Source organism: Phoxinus phoxinus, assembly GCF_949152265.1.
Source record: "Phoxinus phoxinus genome assembly, chromosome: 20".
NCBI lineage: Eukaryota > Metazoa > Chordata > Actinopteri > Cypriniformes > Leuciscidae > Phoxinus > Phoxinus phoxinus.
In genome coordinates, this window is record NC_136895.1 from 5,882,326 (window position 1) to 5,908,464 (window position 26,139).

The 26,139-nt window shown below is 39.1% G+C and overlaps 2 protein-coding genes across 6 annotated transcripts in view; one reads left to right on the forward strand and one right to left on the reverse strand.

Moving 5' to 3' along the window:
• The window catches only part of psmd1 (proteasome 26S subunit, non-ATPase 1), a 56,790-nt gene extending 53,971 nt beyond the window's left edge, over positions 1–2,819 (forward strand). The window contains exons 25-26 of the mRNA XM_079594080.1: positions 1,573–1,729; positions 2,656–2,819. Coding sequence (XP_079450206.1) covers positions 1,573–1,719 — 147 coding nt within the window. The 3' untranslated portion in view covers positions 1,720–1,729; positions 2,656–2,819. The remainder of the gene's footprint in view (positions 1–1,572; positions 1,730–2,655) is intronic.
• A 7,065-nt stretch (positions 2,820–9,884) lies between these two features.
• The window catches only part of LOC306988903 (arf-GAP with coiled-coil, ANK repeat and PH domain-containing protein 2), a 62,371-nt gene continuing 46,116 nt past the window's right edge, over positions 9,885–26,139 (reverse strand). For 3 of the 5 annotated variants that reach the window (XR_013795521.1, XR_013795522.1, XR_013795523.1), the window contains 14 exons: positions 21,589–21,701; positions 21,449–21,500; positions 21,268–21,368; positions 20,182–20,287; positions 19,897–20,105; positions 19,341–19,410; positions 18,883–18,977; positions 18,341–18,531; positions 15,780–15,872; positions 13,905–14,089; positions 12,975–13,084; positions 12,776–12,886; positions 10,922–12,686; positions 9,885–10,782 (listed from right to left, as the gene is read on the reverse strand). Coding sequence is in view for 2 of the 5 variants with exons in the window: in XM_079594082.1 (XP_079450208.1) it covers positions 10,703–10,782; positions 12,625–12,686; positions 12,776–12,886; positions 12,975–13,084; positions 13,905–14,089; positions 15,780–15,872; positions 18,341–18,531; positions 18,883–18,977; positions 19,341–19,410; positions 19,897–20,105; positions 20,182–20,287; positions 21,268–21,368; positions 21,449–21,500; positions 21,589–21,701 (1,578 nt within the window). In the remaining 3 variants the exon portion in view is untranslated. The remainder of the gene's footprint in view (positions 10,783–10,921; positions 12,687–12,775; positions 12,887–12,974; positions 13,085–13,904; positions 14,090–15,779; positions 15,873–18,340; positions 18,532–18,882; positions 18,978–19,340; positions 19,411–19,896; positions 20,106–20,181; positions 20,288–21,267; positions 21,369–21,448; positions 21,501–21,588; positions 21,702–26,139) is intronic. The other 2 variants (XM_079594082.1, XM_079594081.1) reach the window with 1 other exon arrangement.

Consider the following 26,139-nt stretch of genomic DNA (forward strand, 5'->3'; position numbering starts at 1 on the left):
GCCATCAAGTGGTCGGGAGTGTGCCAACGCTTCAGACTCAAATATCGAGCGGGAGTTTATACGCGGTTGTGGGGTATCTGAAAAAATAGTTCCACTATAGCAAATAACGCGGATTGAAATCATACATTGCGCCGATAATATATTTGTTTATAATCATCAACGAACACCACTAACCACTCGGTGAGTTGCACAGTTTTGAAAACGAACGTTAAGGGTTGTTTTAAGGACATGTGCACAGACAGGACCCATCGTCAAAATGTCTGTGTCCACCACTCTAGTTCATCCAAACCAAACTAGAAAATAGACTCAAAGTGTTAAATACCGAAATTATCCTTTAAGTTAGTTCAGTGATGGTTCATTTTTGTTGTAGAGAAGTTAATTTAGTTCAATTATATTTTTATATATATATAGCTGCTCTGGAGAAACCGTGATGTTCAGTTCTCATATAATGGTGTCAATGCAGGCAGATCAATAATATTGTTGAATATTAAATGTCCCCAACTAAGCAAGACAAAAGATAAAGGTGACAGTGTCAGGAACCCAAACCCCATCAGGGACTGAATGGAGAATAAAGCTCGGGAGAAACCAGACTCAGTCGCTCACTTCTCCTCTGGCCAACGGACCAACAGTGTGTGATTATGGGTCTAAAGGTCCTTGCACCTTTTTTTGTATTCATCATCCTAAAAAGAGGGAGGAGAGTTCGCTGTGGGATTATCCCGAGAGTTTCAGAGTTTACTTCAGGAATCAGTGGCTCAGTTTGATGCTTTGCTAGCGATACTGGAGCCAGATATTAAAAACAAGGCCTGAAACTGATCCTGAAACAGTTCTGGATTTGCTTTTGCTTGTACGGTGGCTCTGAATTGTCAAAACTCCTCTTCTTGCTACGGAAGCGGAAAACAGAAAATTAAACCCGATCCGAATTGTTTTATGGCGGACGAAAGTTTCTAAAGCGGTGTGTAAACGTGACTGACACAACCTGAGGTCGTATTTATTTTTTAACGTGCAAAAGATTCGGACGTGAACTTCAGACTCGGTGTGCAATTGTTTTATCTTTTTGGATTTTAGGAGACTTCAAAAACGCAAATATGTGACCCTGGACCCCAAAACCAGTCACATGGGTCAATTTTTTTTAAAATTGAGATTTATACATTAATGGAAAGCTTATTTATTCAGCTTTCGGAAGATGTATGGTTTGTTAGAATATGACAATATTTGGCCGAACTATTGTTAATCTGGAATCTGAGGGTGCAAAAAAATGAAAACATTGAGAAAATCTCCTTTAAAGTTGTGCATTTATGTTCACGATTGTGCTGCATTCACTCACACAAATACATGTTTTATATATTTACGGTAGGAAATTGACAAAATATCTTCATGGATCATGATCTTTACTTAATATCCTCATGATTTTTGCCATAAAAGAAAAATGGATCATTTTGACCCATACGATGTATGATCCAGGCAGGGTCACAGATGTGCTTTAGCAGGAAGTCATTCTGCATTTCCCACTAAATATGACTTCTAGACAACTACCATCACACACAGTATAGTAATCCTCTCTGTCGCCCCCAGTTACACACAGGTGGCATCATCATCTTGAAAGACACCAGTGAGGAAGAGGAGGAGCTGGTGGAGCCCGTTTCTGCTCACGGCCCCAAGATCGAGGAGGAGGAGCAGGAGCCCGAGGCCCCGGAGCCCTTCGAGTACATCGACGAGTGAAGCCTCACAGGTACTTCCTCTGGCCAAACTTGTGACCTCAGTGCAGTTTCCCCCACACACCTGCACACTGCCACCCCTCACTCACGCTCCACGGCCACATCCCCAGATGCTTTGGCCTTAGATGGTGCCGTGTGTAAATCTAGAGGCTTTTATTCTCTGCGTGCGGTTCAAAGCCTTCACTTCCTGAGGAATGTAAGCAATGAGAGAAGCTTCACACTCTTCAGATCTTCAAACACACATACTTCACATCTACAAAAGGCTGTCGCAATTTATTTGAATATCATGCAAAAGTTCATTTTTAGTAATTCAACTTAAAAGGTGAAACTAATATATTATATAGACTCATTACATGCAAAGTGAGATATTTCAAGCCTTTATTTGTTATAATGTTGATGATTATGGCTTACAGATTATGAAAACCCCAAATTCAAAATTAGAATATTGTGAAAAGTTTTTCATAATCTGTAAGCCATAATCATCAAAATACTAACAAATAAAGGCTTGAAATATCTCACTTTGCATGTAATGAGTCTATATAATATATTAGTTTCACCTTTTAAGTTGAATTACTGAAATAAATATTCAAATTTTTCGATTTTCACCTGCATATTCATATTCACTCTTTTTTGTCTATGCTGATTGATTCTCAAACTAATGGTTTAAATTAGAATCTCTTCATAATAATTTCTTAAAATTATAACTTCTCAATTCTATTTTTAAATATTTCTGTCTTTAATTGATCTTAGAAGTAGTGTACATATATTACATTTTTTTTATAATTAGCATTCTGTACCATTTGTTTACATTAGTTTATATTTTTAGTATGGGGGTGTGTGCACTTTTGAGAGACTAAATTTCGTTGTATAACTACACAATGACAATAAATGTATTACATTTTGAAAACTGATAATATCCTGATCTCGCTCTTCCTCACAGGCGGTGTTTTGACTGGAGGTGTTCACAGCATGGCCAGGACCCACTCGAAATGCCCACTTCTTTTCCTTTTTTTATGTTGTTTCCTCCACTTGACCTATCATGGCCTCTTGAGGGATGTTTTACATGACAGAATTCAGTCATTACAATAAAATATATATGTTGAACATGAGATTCTGTGTTTTTATTGCTGTGAGTGAGTCTATAATATGCTATACAGTAGCCTATGTTTTTTGTTTGTTTGATGTTGGTCCGCTAAATACTTTTGGGAATACATGCTGCTCGATTTTAAAAAGCACAACTTAAATTCATGCCTGCCAATTGCAGGATCTAAAATTAAACTGAGACAAAAAAGGTGGTTAAAATGTAAAAAGCAAATGGTGACCATTTATTGAGATTTTAGATGTGTAAGTGGATAAGCTTTAAAACACTTCATACTAGGCTTTTTTAAACATAAATCAATGAGTTTTACACATTGCATATACAGTGTATATACACCTGAAGACCCAATATATCAGTGGTCTATAATAAGCAGCTTTAATGTACATACATTACGAGGGTCGCAATGTTTTGCTAATTTTCCCTCAGACTGACAATTTCATAAGACCGTCCACTGCATTGTCAATACAGCTCAAATATTTTAAGGTGGTACTTAGTTGAAGAACCACCAACTGTCTGGAGTAAGGAGCATATTAACACTTATTATACTGGTAAACACATATTACTGTATTAAAAACGGCATCGATCATATGCTACATCCCCCATGTTGTCATTGTCATGTGACCTACCGTGTCAGGTGTCTCGCCACCTCCATTCACAAATCCTCTCTTGTGGCCTCATGGGATGGTAAAGTGTCCATTGAATGCGCACTTCAGAATCTCACTGGTCATCCAGGTGCTTTTTTACTTGCTTTACTTTTATTAATACTGTGAGTTTGGTCATTCTGCTCGTCTCCTATAAGTTTTTTTGACCTACTAGTATGGAAGTAGGCATATTCGGACACAGCGAGTGAAATTTTCTTAGTTTTCCTTGAAAAATAAACACGCAACCATCTTCATATACTGTATATCCTGAGGTGCTTTCTATAGACACTGACTGTATTTAATGGTATGTGGTCAGAAGCGTTCCACCAACCTAAACTAAACTGACAGGAGGAAGCGTTTAGTCACACTTTTTTCCTCCCATACTTCAGTATATCCCCTAAAAGGAAAGGTTTTATTTCCCGTATGTCTCTGCAGTGTGGGTGGTGATACATTGGACTTTGACTTCAGGAAAATTGGCCCAGTTCCGGAAAGATAGTCTTATATCATTTATATTTCCTTGTAATTGTCCTAGCATCTCATTTTAGGGAGTCTGGAGGACACCGACCTTCCAGTTCTCTTGTTTCGGAGAATGCTGCATCCTGGTCTTTTGGAGATAAAAGATTGTATAAAATTCTGTCATAACTGCAGAAATCTTCATTATAGAAAGAAAATGTTCTGCTGCTCTTTTTTGGGGCCTTGCAACAGATCCCAGACATCATCAACCTCTCTTAATCGACCATGCTCTTGTAAACTGAGTTCAGAAGAATTGCAGTCGTAGCGAATCCAAATCCACTGGCCTGATAGTTCGACATCACGGCAAAGCAGAAGAAATGTAGATGAGATCACTATATCGTTACCCTTTATTACGTGTTGATATCTTAGAAAGTCCTTCATTGCCCCCGTTTTAGTAAATATGACCATAGAAGGCGATAAGCATGTACTGGGGCAACGAACGCTTCGGGAATGGCACGTCCAACCCAAGTAAGATTGTTGGTGAACAAATACCTCCATCCCTCTCTGCCGTGGAGTCACAGTCTGTAACTATTGATGACAGGACGGATGGCAAGAGCAACGCTCCTTTGTTTGGTCGGTCGGCGGACTGGCCCGAGTGGCTTTGGAGAAGTGTTTATGATGGGTGTCCAGGCTCTGGAGGTGGTCAAGAGCCCCCTGTTTGTTGTTCTTGCTGGCTGGCGTTTGAACTGGGGACAGGGGCGACTCATGATTCCTCGAGAGTCAGGGAGTTTGTGGGTCTTGGCAGGAATTGCGGAAACATCATACATACGATTCTCTAATGCAGGGGTCACCAAACTCGGTCCTGGAGGGCTCCAACCCCGCTGAACTCTGCAGGACCAGCGGCCCTCCAGGACCGAGTTTGGAGACCCCTGCTCTAATGGGACACAAAGATTGGACCAATGGTCCTCCCATTGGGAATAGTAAAAGTCACATTAGGCGACCAAGATTTGACCAGCAGGATCTCTAGCAGCATCAGTTGACCTATCGGTAAGCCCCGCCCCGCTTAGTTACTGTTGCGAACTCGGACAAACAAACAAACAGCATTCAATGACAGCCGTCAGTGTGAATACCTTGTCCCAAGACGTTTTTGATAGATTTTGGACACAGGAGTCAAAAGGGACTTAAATATGCCATGCAGGGACATATAAAAGATTTTTAAATAAATATAGCGGGTAACAAGATTAATTTGGAAGTAAGGGTTTACATGAGAAGCCTCGTGTTACGGTCGTCACGATCGCAGATGAACACAGGATCAACACTGATTACATTGATTTACATTTAACCAGTTTAATATGGAGGGGCACTGAATTGTAGACCAGTCTGTACATGACGTGGGAACAGTTTGCCATTTAGGTTTGAAACTTGGCATGGACTCATTGCCTTTAATTGTAACTTAATGAGAGTATGACAACCAGAAAATGAAAGTTTTCATCTTCATTGGGATTGAATGCCTAACTAGGTTACTGCGCCCACATCATTGGATTAATACACAGCTTAATCCAAAGATGATATTTTGCTCTGTCTGGTTTTGGTTTAGGTAATGGAATAAACTAAATTTCACAGGACACCTGGAATCGGTGTTACAAGAACCCCAGGCACATCGGTTTACCATTTTTGTAGCATAAACTACATCAAACCGATGAGAGCTTCGGATCTTCCAATGTTTCTCTATGGCGCTGAAACCTAAAGATGTCCGAGTTCTGGTCCCTGTGCAACTGGTCCTCAACTGCCATTGGCTCATCAGCGTTCGAGGGGAGGGGCTTACCGATAGGTCAATTTGAACTGCGGTCTGTTAGTTTGAAAGGCCCGACTTGGCCGGCCATAAGAACTCGTGGTTTGGAGTGAGACTCTCTGTTTCCTGACCAATGGAAGATGTGTGAAACTTATTATTCTTACGTTTTTATTTTATTTATTTTTTTACTCTATTTGGTGCCTAGTGTGTCTTCACCTTAAATACTCTGAGAGCACTTACAGCTCTTTCATTTCCACCACTGAGAATAATATTGAGGTCATCATTTTGGACCATCTTGTTAAGGACTGTTGTTTGACAGTAAACTGTTTGTTTCCATGATTGCATATCTATAGTGCCCACATTCCAGGAACTACAGCGAAGGAATTACGTTTATATAAGAGATGAACATAGTTGATAAGCTTCTATTAATGGGCACAGTCCAGTCAAGTCACCTTTATTTATATAGTGCATTTTACATTACAGATTGTATCAAAGCAGCTTCACAGTGATTACATGAAAATAATACAACAAAGTTGGTTTCTAGAAGAAAATTGCATCATCGTCCACCTTAAGTTAGGCAGATCAATAATATTGTTGAATAATAAATGTGAATTTATTAACAAGTTCCCAAATTTGTTAACAATATGCTGATTCATGTCATGGGGAACTAGGGATTTTGCAGGTAGACCGCCAGACCCAATCTTGGCAGGATTTGGAAGTATTGAAGGATACAAGGACCTATTATATTTATTGTTCGTTGTGGTGATTAAAAACAGTTTATTTAATTTAGGGTTTGACTGAACATCAGCCATAGAAGTGCTTCCACCAGTCTTCCAGTTGCTTTCGGGATAGGTTTCATTGGGCCTCTATGTATGTGTTTATTTTATTAAAGAAACCCTGGAAAGAGCAAAAGACATTTTGGACACCGATAGCCTCTCGGACAATGTGTTGATTGAATGAACCTCCTCAACAGAGGCTTCTTGTATTGGTCAGGGTCTGGGCTAACCTGTCTGAACTCTCTCTTTGAACACAGCTGGAAGCCAGACTCGCTGTCATGGATTCAGAAGATTTTCCAGCCATTCTCTGGCGAAGCATTGAGGTGTAGATGAAGAGACCCATGGGACTCTGCTCTTATAAAAAAAGTGGTTCCACTGGAGAAAGGGCCTCCCTATTCTGGGAAGTGAGAATAGAGTAATAGAAAAGCAATGAGAGTGAGATGAGTGAGTGGATCGTATAGAGCAAGAAACAATTTTCCAGACATTAGGTGGACAATTGAATATGTTGCTGAAAGCTTCCTTTCATCACCGTTGAAGGAATAATTCCACTAAGGCTGTTTGGGTTCTTCATGCTTGTGATTCTTTGAATGTGAATGACTCAATTCTGAATGGTCAACTTTGGGAAAGAAGCGAAGACTTTGGTTCATTAGGCAAGGAACGTATTAAACAGAGAGGTAGAACAAATCTGGGCCGTGAACATGGTTATGGTTGGCCTCTACACTTCCCACTTGGTATTACTGATAAGTAGGCTATGACATAATTTGGCTTCTTGCGTTTCAGAATTGAAGCATTAGCAGACCCAAACTTGTATTGTTTCCGGGGGAACTTGTTTCTATTGGCTTGTTGCCTTTTACAAGTTTGAAGAAGCCATGGACAAGTTTAAATAACAGTCAAGTTTCCTGGGACTTTTGAGGACTGTAGTGTCCAGCCCTCATCCTGACTGTCCTAGATTATATTAATAGAGCTTAGCCTCTTTGTTTTTGTGCTAATGTCTTTTTTTATGGAGGGAAAAGGACTCAAGCAGTGGCTCTCCGTCTCTCTGTGGGAAGCCAACCACAGGTTTTCTCTCCAGCGCTGGGCACGGATGGATTCCCGGAAGCACTCGCTCGGATTGAGGGGAATTATTTTTTTATCATTGTATCATCTGACCAATTCCCAAATGGAAATTATGTCATGACATTAAATCATACAAGTTACTGTCAAGTCACTCACTTTTAAATCTGTTTCACATTGCTTCATTTGTTTTATACTCTCAACCGTCCCAGGCCACAGTTACGGTTAAGTTTTATGAAGCATCTAATGCAATAATTTGAGCGCAACAGTTCAGTGACTTCGGGAAGGAAATGACTTGGCACGGCAGACAGACGGGTCACACCGTTTCAGAGGTAATGAGGTTTGCAATCAGTTATTGGACAGGGAGCAAGATCTGTCAACGGTTGCAGCTGTTTCAAGCCAGCGCGAATGGTACACATCTAGTGGAAACCCAACAAATAACTGAAGAATCATGTCGAATGGAAACCCTTCAGGTAAACAACAGACACTGGGATGGTTTCGATAATGGAAACGCAGTTCATGGCTTGGAGGGCCACTGTACTGCAGTTTGGCTCCATCACTGATCAAAAACACCGGCCTAGAATTTCCAAGTAATCCTGAGACCTTGGCTGTGTCCGAAATCGCCCCCTACACCCTTAAATAGGGCACTATTTGTGGGAAAAGCCATTTGTAGTGGTGTTCAAAACCATAATAAACATCAAGTGCACTCATTCAATCCCACAATGCACTGCATTAATAAGTGTACAACCAACGTACGCTCAACAGCTAGATAATACCCACAATGCACTGTGAGAATCACGCATTGAATTAATTTCCGCGTCTGACCAGAAGATGGCGTCCGAAGATCCATTAATTTTTCCAAACCATGCTGGTCCAGCGTCATTTCATACTGGTATAAATTCCTTTTTAATTGATTATTAAATTGTTTAATTAAGGTTTATACATGCTAGTTTCCATGGCAGAGTTTCAAATTATTATTATTAAAGAGCAAGCATGGACTATGCAAAAGCTGCAGCCCTTCCGGCACTCAGTGTCTGAATTCACTCACTTCTTCAAATGGACTATATTGGTGAAGTAACGTAGAGAATAGTGAATGAGGGTAGGGGTCGACTTTGAACACAGGTGTGTTTGATTGGGGATAGAGCTAAACTCTGGACCAGACTTCACTACAATTGCCCATCTCTACTGTCCCAGTCTCAACCTTTGGACTTGTAAGGTGCTTCTCATTTGTTATTTGTGCATCCTTGTTTTCTTTCCCCAAATTCGTTGGGTTTCTGGGTCACGGGCTGGAGGACGGAGGAAACGAGGAAGCATCAATTTGAGCAGCACCCCTAGAGCTTCTGGAGTCGTAGCTCTCCTTCCTTTCCATCCATATCCTTCACCCAAGTTGGCAACTAGTTATTATAGCAGCACGACTTTTAAAAGTTTGAGATTAAACTCATTGTTAAAGGGAGCGTTCATTGTTATTGTTAGAAAGACATTGTTTGGGATACAATTGGGGTTATACACCACTGGCACCTTGTGACTTCATGTTGTGTAACTCTTTCCCCGCCAGTGACGTAGTTTTACATCATTTATGACACAGCGCCTCTCTGCAATTCTCTGCATTGACTTCCATAGTAGGAAAAAAAAATACTATGGCAATCAATGGGACCAGTTAACTGTTTGGTTACCGACATTCTTCAAAATATCTTCCTTTGTGTTCAGCAGAAGAAAGAAATTCATACAGGTTTGAAACTTGACGGCGAGTATATGATGACAGAATTTGCATTTTAAAGTGAACTATCCCTTTAAGGTAAAAAACCTGCATAGTTCACCTTTAAGCACAATGTCAGTTGCAATTATTGCGGATTACCTATTAATGAACTAACTGGTAAGACGGTCTAACTAACTTGAAGGTACGACGTCCCAGAAGCACTGCTTCTAAGAGTCACTATTCACTTTGGCTTTAGGATAAACGTAGCAATACCCGTAACGCATGGCGTGAGCCTTCTTAATTTGCGAGGTTTATAAATAAAGCAGTGAGCTGGTAATGTTCTCCGTTTAGAAAAGCATGATATGAAAAGGTGATTCACTGCACAGCTGGCAAGAGCGTGAGGTCATCCGTCCCGAGCGGCTGAACGCCTGCACGCTTTAGAGGCACAGCACCAGTGTTTACACACACACACACACACACACACACACACACACACACACACACACACACAGACACGGGAGATTTCTCCACACAATCTGATACTGTACGCTAGAAACAAGACCGGTTCGACACACAGGTTTCGACTAGCAGTTCGCTAAACACTTCTACTGAAGAACTGTGATTCAAGTATAACAAACAAGGCGGCATTATAAAAATGGTAGAGAAAACAATTTATAATATATCGTGAGATATTTTCAGTCAGACATTCGCATTGGATAAAATAATCGTAAAAACGGCATGAATCATACAGAGAATCATACACTCCAGAATGAAATATAGAAGACATGCAAACAAGCTTATTACAACATTTAAAGTACCACAAAATACCAAATGTTCCCCAGCCCATGATGATGTATGTACAGAATATACACAATTTACACCCTTATTCTGTGGTAGGGTTATGATTCGCTTTGAACTAAGAAAAATGGGGTGTACATGCTAACAAAACGGGTTTTTGCAAGATTTTCTTTTAAAATGTGCATTCAAACATCATAAACCTGCAATTAAATACATGATGAACATTATAAAAGTATAGTTTTTTTTAAAATTGGTATTATGTAAACTTAAATTGTATCATTCTCGCTCAACAAGTATTATATTTCGCTAAAAACGGGACATATTTATGAAACACACGCCGAACAAATGTGTACATTGATGCATTTACTTACAAATTGTATGGTATGTTTCATAAGTCAGATCCTATGGCTCAAAAATTACATTCATCAAGAGATTCTATATAGATATACTGATAGCAGAGCCAAAGCCATGAAATAAACACTATATTGAAGAGTTGGATCTACATTTACATTAAAAAGACAAAAAACGCAGTATAATTTGGGCAACAATATTGATTTGATAAAAAAAAACTAGATAAGGTGTCCCATTGTCACTTGAGAAATACCTACTGCTAAAAAAAAAATCCCATACGGAAATGAGGAGGTTGTTATGGAGTGATTATACCATGTGGTGCGCCCGCTCAGTAGCGGTTGAGCTTGTCCGGGTTGTTCGACGCCATCTGGGTGAAGTCTTGGAAAATGTCCTGGTACGTTTCATCTCCTGTAGAGACAAACCAGCTCGATTAAGAGAAGTAGAGTGATTGATCTGCATCAAACACACACACACACACACACGAGCACATGCTGTAATCTGAAGTCAAGAACACACACACACACACACACAGAGATGAGCCTCATACCTGCGCTACTTCACAGCAGAAACTCACAGAACAGCAGGAGAACGCAGGAGAAAAGAGCAAACGCAGTGTTTGAGAAGCACATGACGAGATATCAAGTATATTTGTTGACTATTTACATGATATCCATCATATAGTAGCACATAAAAAAAAAAAAATGTGTGAAAGTGTGAAGATTTCCATGTAAAGAAACGTTACATGAGCGATAAATATGTATCAGTGTGCCAAAGAAAGAGAAACAGAGTAAAATACATGAATATACCACGTTTTTAATGCTTTGCAGAATTATATATAATAATTCCATCACTTAAGGCCTTCTGAACACCCTGATGTTGCATATTAATAAACCTGAGACTAATTCTGTTGAGAGATCACACTAATGATATGTCGCTCACAATTTTGAATGTAATATTTTGATTAAAAGAGGTCACGTAAAGTCAGAGAAAACCGAAGAGGTAAACGTCTGTGGCCAAATGAAGCAGAGGAAGAAAACGAAACACTTGAACTGCATTGTGGGGCGTAAAGTCCAGCTCTATTGCGCCCCTCTGTGGCCGGTGCCGGTACTGCGACTAATTTGGCACAACATATTCATAACAACATTCAGACTGTCACATTTCTCTTGTAATGTAGCTGAACAGACTTTAAGTTCGTAAAGTATTTAATCTATTCCACAAAAAATATATATATTAAAAATTTTTTTTACAGGGAAAAAGTATATTTTCGTCAGCATCATTACTCCAGTCTTCAGTGTCACATGATCCTAATATGATGATTTATTACCAATGTTGGAAACAATTGTGCTGCTTAATATTTCTTTATAACCGGTGATACTTTTTTTTTTTCAGGATTCTTTGATGAATTCACAAATATAAAAGAACAGCATGTATTCAACATAGAAATCTTCTGTAACATTATACACTACCGTTTAAAAGTTCGGGGTCAGTGTTTTTTTTATTTAAAGATTTCTATTGTTATAACATATTTCTATTAATAAATAACTTTCACTAATAAAATCATATTAGAATGATTTCTGAAGGGTCATGTGACTCTGAAGACCGGAGTAATGATGATGGAAATTTTAAAAAACATAATTAAGGATTTTAACATTACAGAAAAAAAAGTATACATATATTACCATTAATCTGCATAACACAAAAGTGATTTAAATAAATAAATAAATAAATAAATAAATAAAAGTTTGTGCTAAAATAGATGGTCAGCATATCTCTGTTATTATTAACAGAACACGCATTCGTAACAATGATCTATATTTGATCTATGGCCAAATGCAGTTGTCTACATAGATATAATATTGATAAACACACTGATTTGATTCAGACACTTTCACTTCCCCAAGAAGAATATACGAGATAAACACCAGGAATGTGTCAGAATGATCATAAACACACTGAGCGTCATTCGGACAGCTTTAAGACAGATACACACTGTAAATAAGGTGCACATGTGTTCAGTACTAAGTAACGTCACTCGTTCACAAGACTAGATATTGCACGTGTTCAGCGGTAACATGTTGTTGAGCACGTCCGAACGAGGCTCCGCTTCATATACTGGCGGCGGACATTGGTTTGCTACAGGTGTGTGGCGTAGTGTGTGCGTGTGTTAGGCGTCTCGGAGCTGCAAGCTAATGAACTCCTCCATACACTTCCGGTACTGCATTTCAGTGGGGCTGTTGGAGTTATATTGACCTGAGTGGCTGTACGGACCCTCCGATTCACGCATCTCCTCGTTCATCTTGGCCAGACGAAGCCTGTCAGGCACACACAGGAGAGCCAAGCTTTAAACATTTTATATGATCGACACATAAGCATCAAACGTGTGAAAGCTGGGGGAACTTACAATGTGACAATGTCAGCGTTTGCCGCCTCGACTGCGATTGTAAGCGGCGTTTGATTCTCTGCGTCCGCTGCGTTCTGATTGGCTCCACGTTTTAGAAATAAACACACTTGTCTGTAGTAGCATAAAAAACAAAAAAGCATTAAACAATGATTCACAAGTAAGAAAAAGAAAAACTGCAGTGTTGCTGAGCAGGACAAACCCAGTATGGCCCAGTATAGTGGCGTGGTGTAACGGCCCTCGGCCCAGTTTGTCCAGCTGATTGACACTGGCTGAGTTTTGCAGCAGGAATTCACAGGTGACGAGAGACCCCTGATACACACACACAGGAGACACTTTCAAACACTCTTAACACAGTGTGAAGTCTAAATAAAGCAGCATTCGTCATGACGTCTGTAATGTGATGCATTTCATATTCAAATTTTAGCCAGAAATGCTTTTTGGAATAACATGCACTGATGAATCATTTCAAGACATGATTTATCAAGACATTTATTATTTAAAAAGTAAAAGCAAGTAGTATTTAAAAAGCAAAAATCTACTTAATCTGCACGATTAATTGCTGTATGTCGACAAAAAAACAAAAACAAAGCAATAGCAAATAAAAAAGCAACAAAAAACATGAAACAAAAAAAAGAAGAAAAACTAAAACCAAATAAAAAAATGCAAAACATAAACCCCCCACAAAAAACTAAATCACTAAACAAAAAACACAAAATAAAACAAAAACAAACGAAAATAAGCAACAAAAAAATGATAGCAAAACAAAATAAACAAAAAACAAAACATAAAAAAGCTAAAAACAAAAACACACAAAAAACTACAAAAAACAAAAGAAAATCAAACAAAAAAAAGAAGCAAAACAAAAACTATAGCAAAGCAAAACACATACAAAACAAAATGCAAAACAAAACAAAAACAAACCACAAAAAGCTAAACACAAAAAGGTAAATCACAAAACAAAAAAACTAAACATGAAACAAGTTTTGTTGAAAACATGAAAAAAAATGTGAGAAAGCCCAAAACCCTAAAAGCAAGTCTGTTCCAGCGCTGTGCTGGTGGTGTGTGAGCGGCAGAGACACAGAAAGGCTGTTGTATAACACCGGTTTAGTGTGTGTGAGCGGCGTCTCACCCCGTGGACGGCCATGATGAGCGGCGTCCTGTTGCCGTCGTCGGCGTTGGTCCAGTTGACCTCTCCGCCGTGCGCGAGGGCTTCGGCCATGTCGGGCAGACTGCGTGAGAACGAGGCCCAGTACAGCTGCAGGCCCGCCGTGAAGCGCTTCGGCTCGCAGAACAGCACCACCGCTTTACCAGGATCTGAACCACACACCATCCGCACACAACAATCACACTAATGTTCTCTTATTCACATTAGTAATGCTGCCACTGCCTTGTTTATCACTGTCAAGCTGTTTCGGATAAATCGCTATATGAATAAATGTGACATGACGACTACGGGGCAAGTCAAAAAGATAATGTCTTGAAATTCTGCTAAATAACTTTTATATATTTTTCATAAATCTAAAAGTCAGAATTGCAAGATGAAAATACAAAATAAAATTGCAAGATGCAAAAAATGTCTAGAGATTGAGAATTTATAGTTAAACTCGGAATTATGGGAAAAAAGTCAGAATTGTCAAAGTTGGAATTGCAAGAAAAGAGTCGAGTTTATATCGGAATTGCGAGAGAAAAGTCTTAATTGTAAAAAATTTATCGGAATTGCGAGAAAAAAAGTCTTAATTGTAAAAATTTTATCGGAATTGCGAGAAAAAAAGTCTTACATTTATATTGGAATTGCAAGAAGAAAAAAAGTCTAAACTGCAGGTTATAAACTTGGAATTGCAGAAATAAAGTGAACTGAGTTTACATATGGAAATTGCAAGAAAAAAGTCATAATTGTGAGGAAAGTCAGAATTTCAAGTTTATATTGGAATTGCAAGAGAAAGGCCTGAATTTCAAATTACAAACTTGCGAGAAAGTGTCAAAAATTGTGAGAAAAAGTCAAAATTGTGAGTTATAAACTTGGAATTGAGAGAAAAAAGTCAAAATTGTGAGTTATAAACTTGGAATTGAGAGAAAAAAGTCAAAATTGTGAGTTATAAACTTGGAATTGAGAGAAAAAAAGTCAAAATTGTGAGTTATAAACTTGGAATTGAGAGAAAAAAGTCAAAATTGTGAGTCATAAACTTGGAATTGAGAGAAAAAAGTCAAAATTGTGAGTCATAAACCTGGAATTGTGTGTGGGGGGGGGGGGGGGGGGGTGGGGGGTCTGAATGAATGTGAGTTTATATAAGAAATGCGAGAAAAATGTCAGAATTCTGAGATAGAATTTCAACTAATTACCTTTTTATTAAATTTTTTTAAAATTTATTACAGAAACAAGCTTCCATAATTATTCAATGAATTGAACTAAATAAATATATGTGCTGCATGTTTCAGAGCGAGTCAATTTCTGTCAAATTAAAAGTCTGGTGGTTCACAGAGACCGAGACCGTAGAAAGCGCACGCACTTTACAAAAAAGCTCAGCATTTCGTTTGTATTGTGAGTTACACAAATAAAAGTTCAGTTTCGAGTAACGTCTTTCTCTTCTCAGTATGAGCATGAGTGACAGAGTAGCTCAGAGGGTTAACGTTTGAAAATAGAGAAATTAAGGCAGTCATAGATATTAATATTGTAATTTAACAGTTGCCATTGTATTATTTTTCTTAAATACTTGATTTTTTAAGTATTTCTTATTTTAATATTTTTTATTTAGTAATAATAATTATCATAATTTATTATTATTAGTATATAGTCATATTGACATATAACCACACATTTTAGGCCAAGTTTTACAAACAAGAACAGAACCTGGTGTTTTTATTTTTATTTTATTTTTTATTTTATTTTTATCAGAAAAAAACCCAGGAATTTTTCTAAATCAACAACGCGACACTATTCTCCCCTCGTATTTTGCATCCGTCCGGAAGCATCTTTCGCTGAAGCTCATGTGTCGCTCAGACTGACCCGTGTTGTTGAGTGTGTTGGAGGAAGCACTCGTGCTCAACGTCTCTCTGCTGGCGTCTGATTGGCTCTGCGCTTCACCGTCGGCACTTTTCACTGTCAAACAGAGATCAACTTACAGACTTCTGCAAACCAGCAACATCACAGAGCATAGCGGGAAACAAGACATGAACACACAACAAACATTCAAAGGAGAACACAAACAGGCATGAGCAACGTGAACGTTTCCTACGAAGAAACGTGTGATGGGACGTTGAGCGATGGAGCTCAACGTCCCAATGCAATGTTTCCTTCACAGAAAACCCACCGGGAGTTGAGCACATTTCAATTCAATTTAACACTGAATTCTGTCTTGAACTGAGGTAGCCAATAGGATGCGAAACTACTGAATTTGAATGTAAACACGGAGAAAATGGAGGGAAAACACTCCATATGGCGTCATTTCAGAGATTAAAGTGATGAATAATCAACATTTGAAATCTCAATATCAGAAACGTGTGTTATCTCAATATAACAATCAACAGATTCAAATGTTGATGATTATGGCTGACAGATTATGAAACGCCCAAATTCAAAATTAGAATATTGTGAAAAGGTTTTAATAAGCTGTAATCATTAAAATTATAACAAATAAAGGCTTGAAATATCTCACTTTGCATGTAATGAGTCTATATAATATATTAGTTTCAGCTTTTAAGATGAATTACTGAAATAAATTAACTTTTGCACGAGTTCGAGTTTCACCTGCATGTACTTATAATTATTTTATATATATATATATATATATATATTTTTTTTACAATTTGTGGTGATTTTGACAGCATTGAACTTTATTTTTTTTTAAGAAACATGTTTAATCAGTTAAATAAATGTATCTACATATGAGAACTTGTTTGAAAGTAAAAGCATTTATTATTTTAAAAATAAGATATCTATAGTGCACAGTTAACATTTGCACATTGATGGAACAAAATATAACAAAAACATTCCTCCTTTGTAATATATAAATAAATAAATAAAAAACAACTTCCCTTTGGCTGATGTCATGAAGTCACCTTGTGTATTAAAGTGTTGTGTTTATTAAGAAATATGACTAATCAGTTAAAAATAATCAATATTTTAGACAATAAATTGGCATAATTAGTCAAAATTATTTATATTTAAGTGTAATATAATTTGCTGTCACACATTTTTGTATGACAGTGTTGATTTCTGTGTATTCCTTCAGTAAATGTCTCATCCTGTGGCCAGACTTGTGGAGTGAAAGCGAGCCGTGACACTGAGTAACACACACACAGCTGTACTTACAGCGGCGGGGCTTGGCGGAGGAGTTAAAGTAGGAGAAGAGAGAATCGAGCTCATCTACACAGAAGAGAGACTCGTGGTGCGCTTCAGCAGGTTAGGGTCGCAGAGAGGGGCAGAAACACAGAGTAAAAGCACTTCATTGAGCCTCTGACCCCGTTAGAGGTCACACAGAGGTCACACAGAGGTCAGATAGAGGTCTCCTCGGGTCCTGAGATCTGTCCCCGACCCCAATCACTTCTCAGCACTGATCTATATAATGACTGACTGTGCTCTAAACACGAGCGGCCATCTTGCTGTTCAGAGGTCAGAGGGCACCATCTCATATGATTGGTCTACTCTGCTCTGATTGGTCAGATGACCCAGTCTGTTGTGATTGGTCTACTCTGCTCGGTCAGATGGCCCAGTCTGTTGTGATTGGTCTACTCTGCTCTGATTGGTCAGATGACACAGTCTGTTGTGATTGGTCTACTCTGCTGTGATTGGTCAGATGGCCCAGTCTGTTGTGATTGGTCTACTCTGCTCTGATTGGTCAGATGACACAGTCTGTTGTGATTAGTCTACTCTGCTCTGATTGGTCAGATGGCCCAGTCTGTTGTGATTGGTCTACTCTGCTGTGATTGGTCAGATGGCCCAGTCTGTTGTGATTGGTCTACTCTGCTCTGATTGGTCAGATGACACAGTCTGTTGTGATTGGTCTACTCTGCTCTGATTGGTCAGATGGTCCAGTCTATTGTGATTTGTCTACTCTGCTCTGATTGGTCAGATGGCCCAGTCTATTGTGATTGGTCTACTCTGCTCTGATTGGTCAGATGGCCCAGTCTGTTGTGATTGGTCTATCGCTAAGTTATATTAGTTAGTATAGTAGTTTTTGCTGTGGTATTTTTGATAAAACGATGCTGAATTTTGTTCATGATTTCCAGCTGCAACAGAATGTTTTGCAAAAAGACATGTTTGATATCCAAATGTTTGACTTAATTCTTTACCTTATTGGGATTAATATTAGCAATCGATAAGGAGAATCAGAATCTAAAGCCGTAGCCCGATGTCGGACCTCTGGTTTTTGAAGTGGACCCTTGTAGACCTCTACCATGAACATCTGTCTATGGTGATTACACCACTTGGATGATGACATGATAACACCAGCTAAACGGGGCCATGGCAGGACAAAGCAAAGGTTGAATTGAATCAGCAGCGGGTCCAGTTGCAGGATAGAGACGACGGCTCACACTGGGTCTGATCAGACCTGAGGATCCACTCACCAGAGGAGCCCGAGGCCAGATGGGGTTTTGCCGTCGACGGTCCTCCTGTAGGCTGGGCATCCGAGCAGTCGCTGAGACATTGATCTTGTTTACTCAGCGATAAAACCTTCTGTCGGATCTCATCTTCTGACCGCCTCTGCACAAACTTTCGCTCCACATACTTGGCTTTAATGTAGGCCTCCACCTCATGCCTGTGGGACACAAGACACAAAAGAGCTTTTACAACTGAAAACGAGGAGATGTATAAAGTAATCTTGGTTTACAAAAAACGGGTTGTCATTACGAATAACAATTACATTATTTAATGCTTTTGAAATCTCTTCTGCTCACCAAGGCTGAATTTATTTGATCCAAAATATAGTAAAAACGCTAATATTATGAAATATTATTACAATAAAAAAAAAAGTTTTCTATGTGAATATATTGTTAAACTGTAATTGATTTTTGTGATCAAAACTGACATTTTTAGTATCCAGTCTTCAGTGTCACATGATCCAAAACAGCTGAGCTGCTTCATTGGAAACCGCAATTATAAGTTTTACCTGGGATCTCCTGGTTGTGGTTTCCTGGCTCCTAGTTCTTCTCGTCGAGCCTCGTAGATCTGATTTATGACACCATTTCCCAGCTCACACATCAGCTTAAGAAAAAAAAAAAAACTGTATTATTTATTCATATATAAGAACTGAAGCAGTTTTCCACCCCAAAAAAAGCTGGACCATTTTAGAATGAGAAAAAAATCCATCAGTTAAAATACGAAGTGTTTGACAGACACGAAGATGTCTCTTTTTCCTCTTTCCTATCCAGACAGACGAACTCAGCAAACCTAAAATCTGGTGCAGTCGCACTCCACATGTCTGAAAACGATCTATGAATTCACGTGTACGAGGTAATGAGATGTTTATGAGATGAAAGAGATGGACAGATGTTCATAGCTCTAACAACCATCTGTCGACCCCTCTCCATGTGTTCATTAGGTCGGGACTGAAGCCTCGTGTCTCACCTTGAGCAGTTCAGGCTCCCATGTGTCCAGCGTCAGGGATCTGACCTTAGAGAAATGAACTCCAAGACTCCTGACAAACAGAACATATAGTTTAGAAAATATATAGCACACTCAAGTAGTGGTAGACAGATATATCTGCAAAGCTGTTATTTGCCTTTTTTTTTTTTATTATCGGCATTTACATTTTTCTGTTAGGCTGATGTGATAGCTTTAATTTTGACAGTGTGTGGGACTTTTATTTTGACAGCACAATAAGTATTTGAATATCTAATGAACGTTTAATTTCACAAATGTTAAAAACCTGAACTGTGCGTGACGGCCGGTGCATGGGAATCGGATGCGGACTGCTATACAAGCCTCTACTACGAGCGTTAATTTTTTGTGGTTGCCAGACGTCAAGAGTTTAAATCCCCCAATCAGAGCTGTTCTATTAAAAGTATTTAGTTTTAGGCTGGTGTTGTTCTTAATAGTAGCAATCTGCTCTGCCACCCTGCTCTAAAATATCAGCATCAGCCATCAAAAATTACAATAATAATAGCTATCGGCCGCCCACTACCTGTGTATCCCGGAGCACTGTATGCAGAGAGTGATGCCCAGGTTGATGCTGGCCCAGCACGGGTCCGGTGTCCCACAGTCACAGCAGATGCTGTTCCCAGCGATGGCCATGACCCTCTGCAGCGCACCGTCCCCCTTCAGGGACTTCTCCTTCGCCTCGCCCGCTGAGTCCAGGCTGCCCGTGGAGGTGGACGACTTTCTGTCCATCTTCTGCAAACACAAGCCACGGTTACACTGAGCTGCTCCAGCCGTGCACGAGTGAGCTGAAGGAAAGCGAGCGTGGTACCTCTGCGTCCTCTGCTCGGTCCCTGAAGGCTGTGGCGATGCTGTTCTGGACGGCTTTGATCCAGGCCTGCCTGAGCTTCTCAGAGTCCGCTTGCATCATACAGCTCCTTAAAGAGACACATCATCAGCTGTCGGACACATGCACTGCCGAATAATCAGACAACAATCTTTAAGTAAAACTAAAAAGAAAAAATTGTTTAGGCATAAACCATGAAATGTATTTGTTTTTCTTCAAAATGGGTTAGAAAAAAAAAAAAACACCATTAAAAATGTATTCCATGAAAATGTGTTTTTTTCTTCAAATTTAATTAAAGAAATTTAGTTTGTAGGATGTTCGGGTATTTTTACTGTGAAAAAAAAAAAGATTTATAAAATAGTTTAAGTATATTGTCCATTTTCAATTTAATTTGAGTAATTTTGTTGTTATTTTATGTACATTTTTATTTAATTATTTCAGTTAGTTGTCAAATCAAAGGTTTCTCATTTAATACTTATATTTTATTGTAATATACACAGTTTCTTTTTTATAGTTTTAGTTAACAATAAAACATTTGTTACAAGTGATTGCTACATTAGTAACAAATGCGCACACCGGAATAAAATATAAATACATATATAAAAAAAAATATATATATATATATATAATGACAAAATTAATTATGGAATTATGTTTATATATTTTTTTTGTTGCTACAAGTGGCACAGAAATGAGACTTTATCATCATATATACAGTGCCCTCCACTAATATTGGCACCCTTGGTAAATATGAGCATACGGCTATGAAAATAAATCTGCATTGTTTATCCTTCTGATCTAATTCTAACCATTCATTGAGCCAAAACAATAGAAAGTGGGGGAAACTCAAGTTTTTTTCTCAAGTTCACGTTGGCCGCAATCATCGCAACGTCCTTTTCTCAAGATAACAGAGATCATTCCTTCACGCATATGACATATTTAAGTGTAGATAATATATATATAGATAATAGACAATTATTTGCTAAAGTAGTAGTTGTTCAATAAACATAACTGTGTTCCTTGCTAAACTAAAACTGATCAGCGTGATCATAATTGTGTGTTTATACTCACTTGGTTGGAGAAACGACTTCGAAACAGAACCTGCGCTCGATGTCCTCGCAGTGTTTGACGGTGCACAGGCGCAGGTCTTCCACCACAACTGTGGGGTTATCCTGAAACACAACACCAAACACACCGCTAGAAACAACGTTCAGAAGTCCTTGCTCGTTCTTTTATATCATCCTAGGATTACCTTAAACTTCTTTTGGTACACTAGCTGGTTGTTCTGAATTGAGAACCATCGCCTGCAAAGAAAAAGCAATTAGCACCGTTGACAATGTGTGTGACGTGTGTGTGATGTGTGTGTGGTTCCCTGGATGTCTTGTCGCTGACCTGTTCCATGTTTTGAAGGCGTTACTGGCCCTCTTGAACAGATATCCCTCCATGACAATCCCATTCTCTGCATCCACATTATACTCCAGCTTAGTGTCGTCATTTGAGAAGTCCTGAGCAGAAAAGGGAAACAAATCAGTCAATATCAATATTCAATAAAAATACTTTATAAACAATCCACACACATTTATGTTGGCTGACCACACATGATGCACACCCAATGTTTTGCTAATGGACGATAGATACACGATAAAAGCGTAAGGTCACAAGAAAAAAAACATTAAAGGTGCAGTGTGTGATCTTTAGCGGCATCTAGTGGTGAGGTTGCGAATTGCACCCAACAGAAGTTCCGGTGGCCGACAGGAAGTGATGTCGTTGTCTGAGACAGCAGAGAGTAGCCAGTTAAGCAATGAGGTTTCTTTACAAAGATACATTAAGAAATTAGGTTTACTTTATTGTTCAGTAAAACGATGTTATTGCGAGTATTATTGTTACGTGTTCATCATTGTGTCAGTGTTTTACTCGCTGACTTTAGCTAAAGCTTCTTTACATGAAGAACAACACAGTGACGAAACACGTTTGTCCGTTCAGGGCCACTGTAGAAACATGTTGATGTAAGCGGACCCGCGGTGTGTGTATAGAGAAATGCTTATTAAAAACATAACGGTTCATTATACACCACTAAAAACATAGTTATGAACTGTATATATTGCATTTCTGTCTACACATCCTCCTAAATATTACACAATGCACCTTTAAATCACTTGAACTTCATGTTCATGAGATGTTTTTCTTGGAACGACAGCTATAACACTTTAGTCTCCCAGCGGGTTTCGAGCCTACAACCTTCTGGATACCAGTCCAGATCTTTAAAGGATTAGTTCATCAGAAGTCGACAATTCTGCCGTCAATTTCTCACCCTCCGTTGTTCCAAACTCATATGACTTTCATTCTTCCATGGAAAACAAAAGGTGAATTTTTTTAATTTCTGAAAATAGTACAGAAGTCGTATGAACAAAATAAATGTCAAAAGTCAAAGCCATTTGACAGTATTGATGCCAAACATCATTGGTTCTGGAGTATCACGTGACCAAACGTCAACTCTAAAGCAGCCCGTCTAATAATACCATATTTCATCTGAGCACTAGAAGAAGAAGTAGTTTTCAGAATATAGTGCAAGACAGATCGACTACTTTTATGATTCTCTTTTATCTATTCACTTTATTATTGGAAATGAGCAGCATGTGCATTCTTCAAAAGTTCTACCTTTGAAATTGACAGCTTTAGACTATACACATTAAAACAGCCAATTACTAATACCAATAATTAGATGTACTGTGCGTATAGTGAATTTATTTATAGTCCACACAGTAAGAAGCCATGATAAGAAATCTAGCCACTGGTTCTTGTTCACGTTGAGGATAGTCTAAGATCCCCGTTTCCTGTAGATGTCACGAGAGCTGCGCTAAGCTCAGACTAGTTAAGTCCAGTCCAGTTGAGCTCAGACTAGTTAAGTCCAGTCCAGTTGAGCTCAGACTAGTTAAGTCCAGTCCAGTTGAGCTCAGACTAGTTAAGTCCAGTCCAGTTGAGCTCAGACTAGTTAAGTCCAGTCCAGTTGAGCTCAGACTAGTTAAGTCCAGTCCAGTTGAGCTCAGACTAGTTAAGTCCAGCCCAGTTGAGCTCAGACTAGTTAATTCCAGCCCAGTTGAGCTCAGACTAGTTAAGTCCAGCCCAGTTGAGCTCAGACTAGTTAAGTCCAGTCCAGTTGAGCTCAGACTAGTTCAGTCTTGCCCAGTTGAGCTCAGACTAGTTAAGTCCAGTCCAGTTGAGCTCAGACTAGTTACGTCCAGCCCAGTTGAGCTCAGACTAGTTAAGTCCAGCCCAGTTGAGCTCAGACTAGTTCAGTCTTGCCCAGTTGAGCTCAGACTAGTTAAGTCCAGCCCAGTTGAGCTCAGACTAGTTAATTCCAGCCCAGTTGAGCTCAGACTAGTTCAGTCTTGCCCAGTTGAGCTCAGACTAGTTAAGTCCAGCCCAGTTGAGCTCAGACTAGTTAATTCCAGCCCAGTTGAGCTCAGACTAGTTCAGTCTTGCCCAGTTGAGCTCAGACTAGTTAAGTCCAGTCCAGTTGAGCTCAGACTAGTTACGTCCAGCCCAGTTGAGCTCAGACTAGTTAAGTCCAGCCCAGTTGAGCTCAGACTAGTTCAGTCTTGCCCAGTTGAGCTCAGACTAGTTAAGTCCAGCCCAGTTGAGCTCAGACTAGTTAATTCCAGCCCAGTTGAGCTCAGACTAGTTCAGTCTTGCCCAGTTGAGCTCAGACTAGTTAATTCCAGCCCAGTTGAGCTCAGACTAGTTCAGTCTTGCCCAGTTGAGCTCAGACTAGTTAAGTCCAGCCCAGTTGAGCTCAGACTAGTTAATTCCTGACCAGTTGAGCTCAGACTAGTTAAGTCCAGCCCAGTTGAGCTGACTAGTTAATTCCAGCCCAGTTGAGCTCAGACTAGTGAAGTCCAGCCCAGTTGAGCTCAGACTAGTGAAGTCCAGCCCAGTTGAGCTCAGACTAGTTCAGTCTTGCCCAGTTGAGCTCAGACTAGTTAAGTCCAGCCCAGTTGAGCTCAGACTAGTTAATTCCTGACCAGTTGAGCTCAGACTAGTTACGTCCAGCCCAGTTGAGCTCAGACTAGTTAAGTCCAGCCCAGTTGAGCTGACTAGTTAATTCCAGCCCAGTTGAGCTCAGACTAGTTAAGTCCAGCCCAGTTGAGCTCAGACTAGTTAATTCCAGCCCAGTTGAGCTCAGACTAGTTCAGTCTTGCCCAGTTGAGCTCAGACTAGTTAAGTCCAGCCCAGTTGAGCTCAGACTAGTGAAGTCCAGCCCAGTTGAGCTCAGACTAGTGAAGTCCAGCCCAGTTGAGCTCAGACTAGTGAAGTCCAGCCCAGTTGAGCTCAGACTAGTGAAGTCCAGCCCAGTTGAGCTCAGACTAGTTAATTCCAGCCCAGTTGAGCTCAGACTAGTTAAGTCCAGCCCAGTTGAGCTCAGACTAGTGAAGTCCAGCCCAGTTGAGCTCAGACTAGTTCAGTCCAGCCCAGTTGAGCTCAGACTAGTGAAGTCCAGCCCAGTTGAGCTCAGACTAGCAAAGCCCCAGTAACACTAGAGCCGTCACCGGACCCTGTGTTTGGTGATGGGATGAAACTCAAACAGCTGAAGACAGATACGCGTGACATACTAGTAGATGAGGTAAGTTTACAGCCTGACCCGTATGCTGTGTGAATCCAGCTTGATCTGATACTCTTACATCACATCTCCAGTAAACAGGGGAGAACAGGACACACAAGTTAATAAATGCTGTAAAAAATTATGCCTAATGCAATAATTAATGTTAACAAATTGAACTGTATAGTAAAGTGATACCAAAAAAAATTGTATTGCCTTATTTCTATGTTGCAGAAACTAAAATTGATTAACTCATTTTAAATTATTTTATTTATTTATTGTTGTACAATATTGTTTTCACACTACAGGTGAATAGGGTAATTTTTTTAAATAATAGATATGACCATGAAACTTCCTCAGTTGATTGCTTACACAAGTATATACAAAAAAAATGTATTACAAGTTTTTGAAATGTGTATATTTAATTATGCAAATTAGGCATTATCTCATAATATACTGTCCATACTCTTAAAAAAATGATTTTCGCCATATTTTTTTTATTAAAATGGCACATATATCAGGCCAGGAATGATTTATTAACAAATCCCTCTGAACATATCCTTTAACTTCTACTGCTAAGTGTATAACTGGATAATTTGGTGTACATAGGTGCTACATAGGCTGAGATGTTTCTACTGGAGAATGACAAAAAAACTCATTCTGAGAAAAAGGCATTTAAAGATTTGAAATGTAAAAATTCATACTTTTTTAGTGGAAACAACTATTTACAGACACAATATCTTATCAAATCATTAGCAACAACAATACAAACCACTTAAAGCACATAAAAACTTATAACACAGCATTTATGGCCTTCAACTGAACATAAAAGCAGTCAAACACACATCTGAATGTCAGAGCGCGTCACGTGATGCATCTGAACCAATCACGTTGTCAGAAATTGACATCAGCCAATGAGATTTCGCATTTAGAGTTAAATGCCCATTGTCCTTTCACGATTGGTTGCTGATAAAAAGGAAATGAGCATATTTGGATCTGACAGCATTGTACAGGAGAGAGAGAGCTTTCTAACGGTGTGTGTGATGACAGGAGCAGACAGAGATCGCGGATCATGAGGATTTATAACGCCAACTTTTGATGAATTTCTGAGAAATCTACAGACGCAAATTGACAAAGTGTAGTAAAATAAAGACCTAAATGTGTATTTCTGACTTTTTTTCACCACAAGTCTGAAAGAAGACATGTTAGTGAAGACAAATAGCCCCAAATCTCAAAATTGACCAGTGAAAAAAAAAAAAAAAACAGTCTGCCGTGTCTCGCCTTAAATAAACAAATAAACAAAACAATTATAAGAATAATTTTAAAGTTACAACAATCTGCAGTGT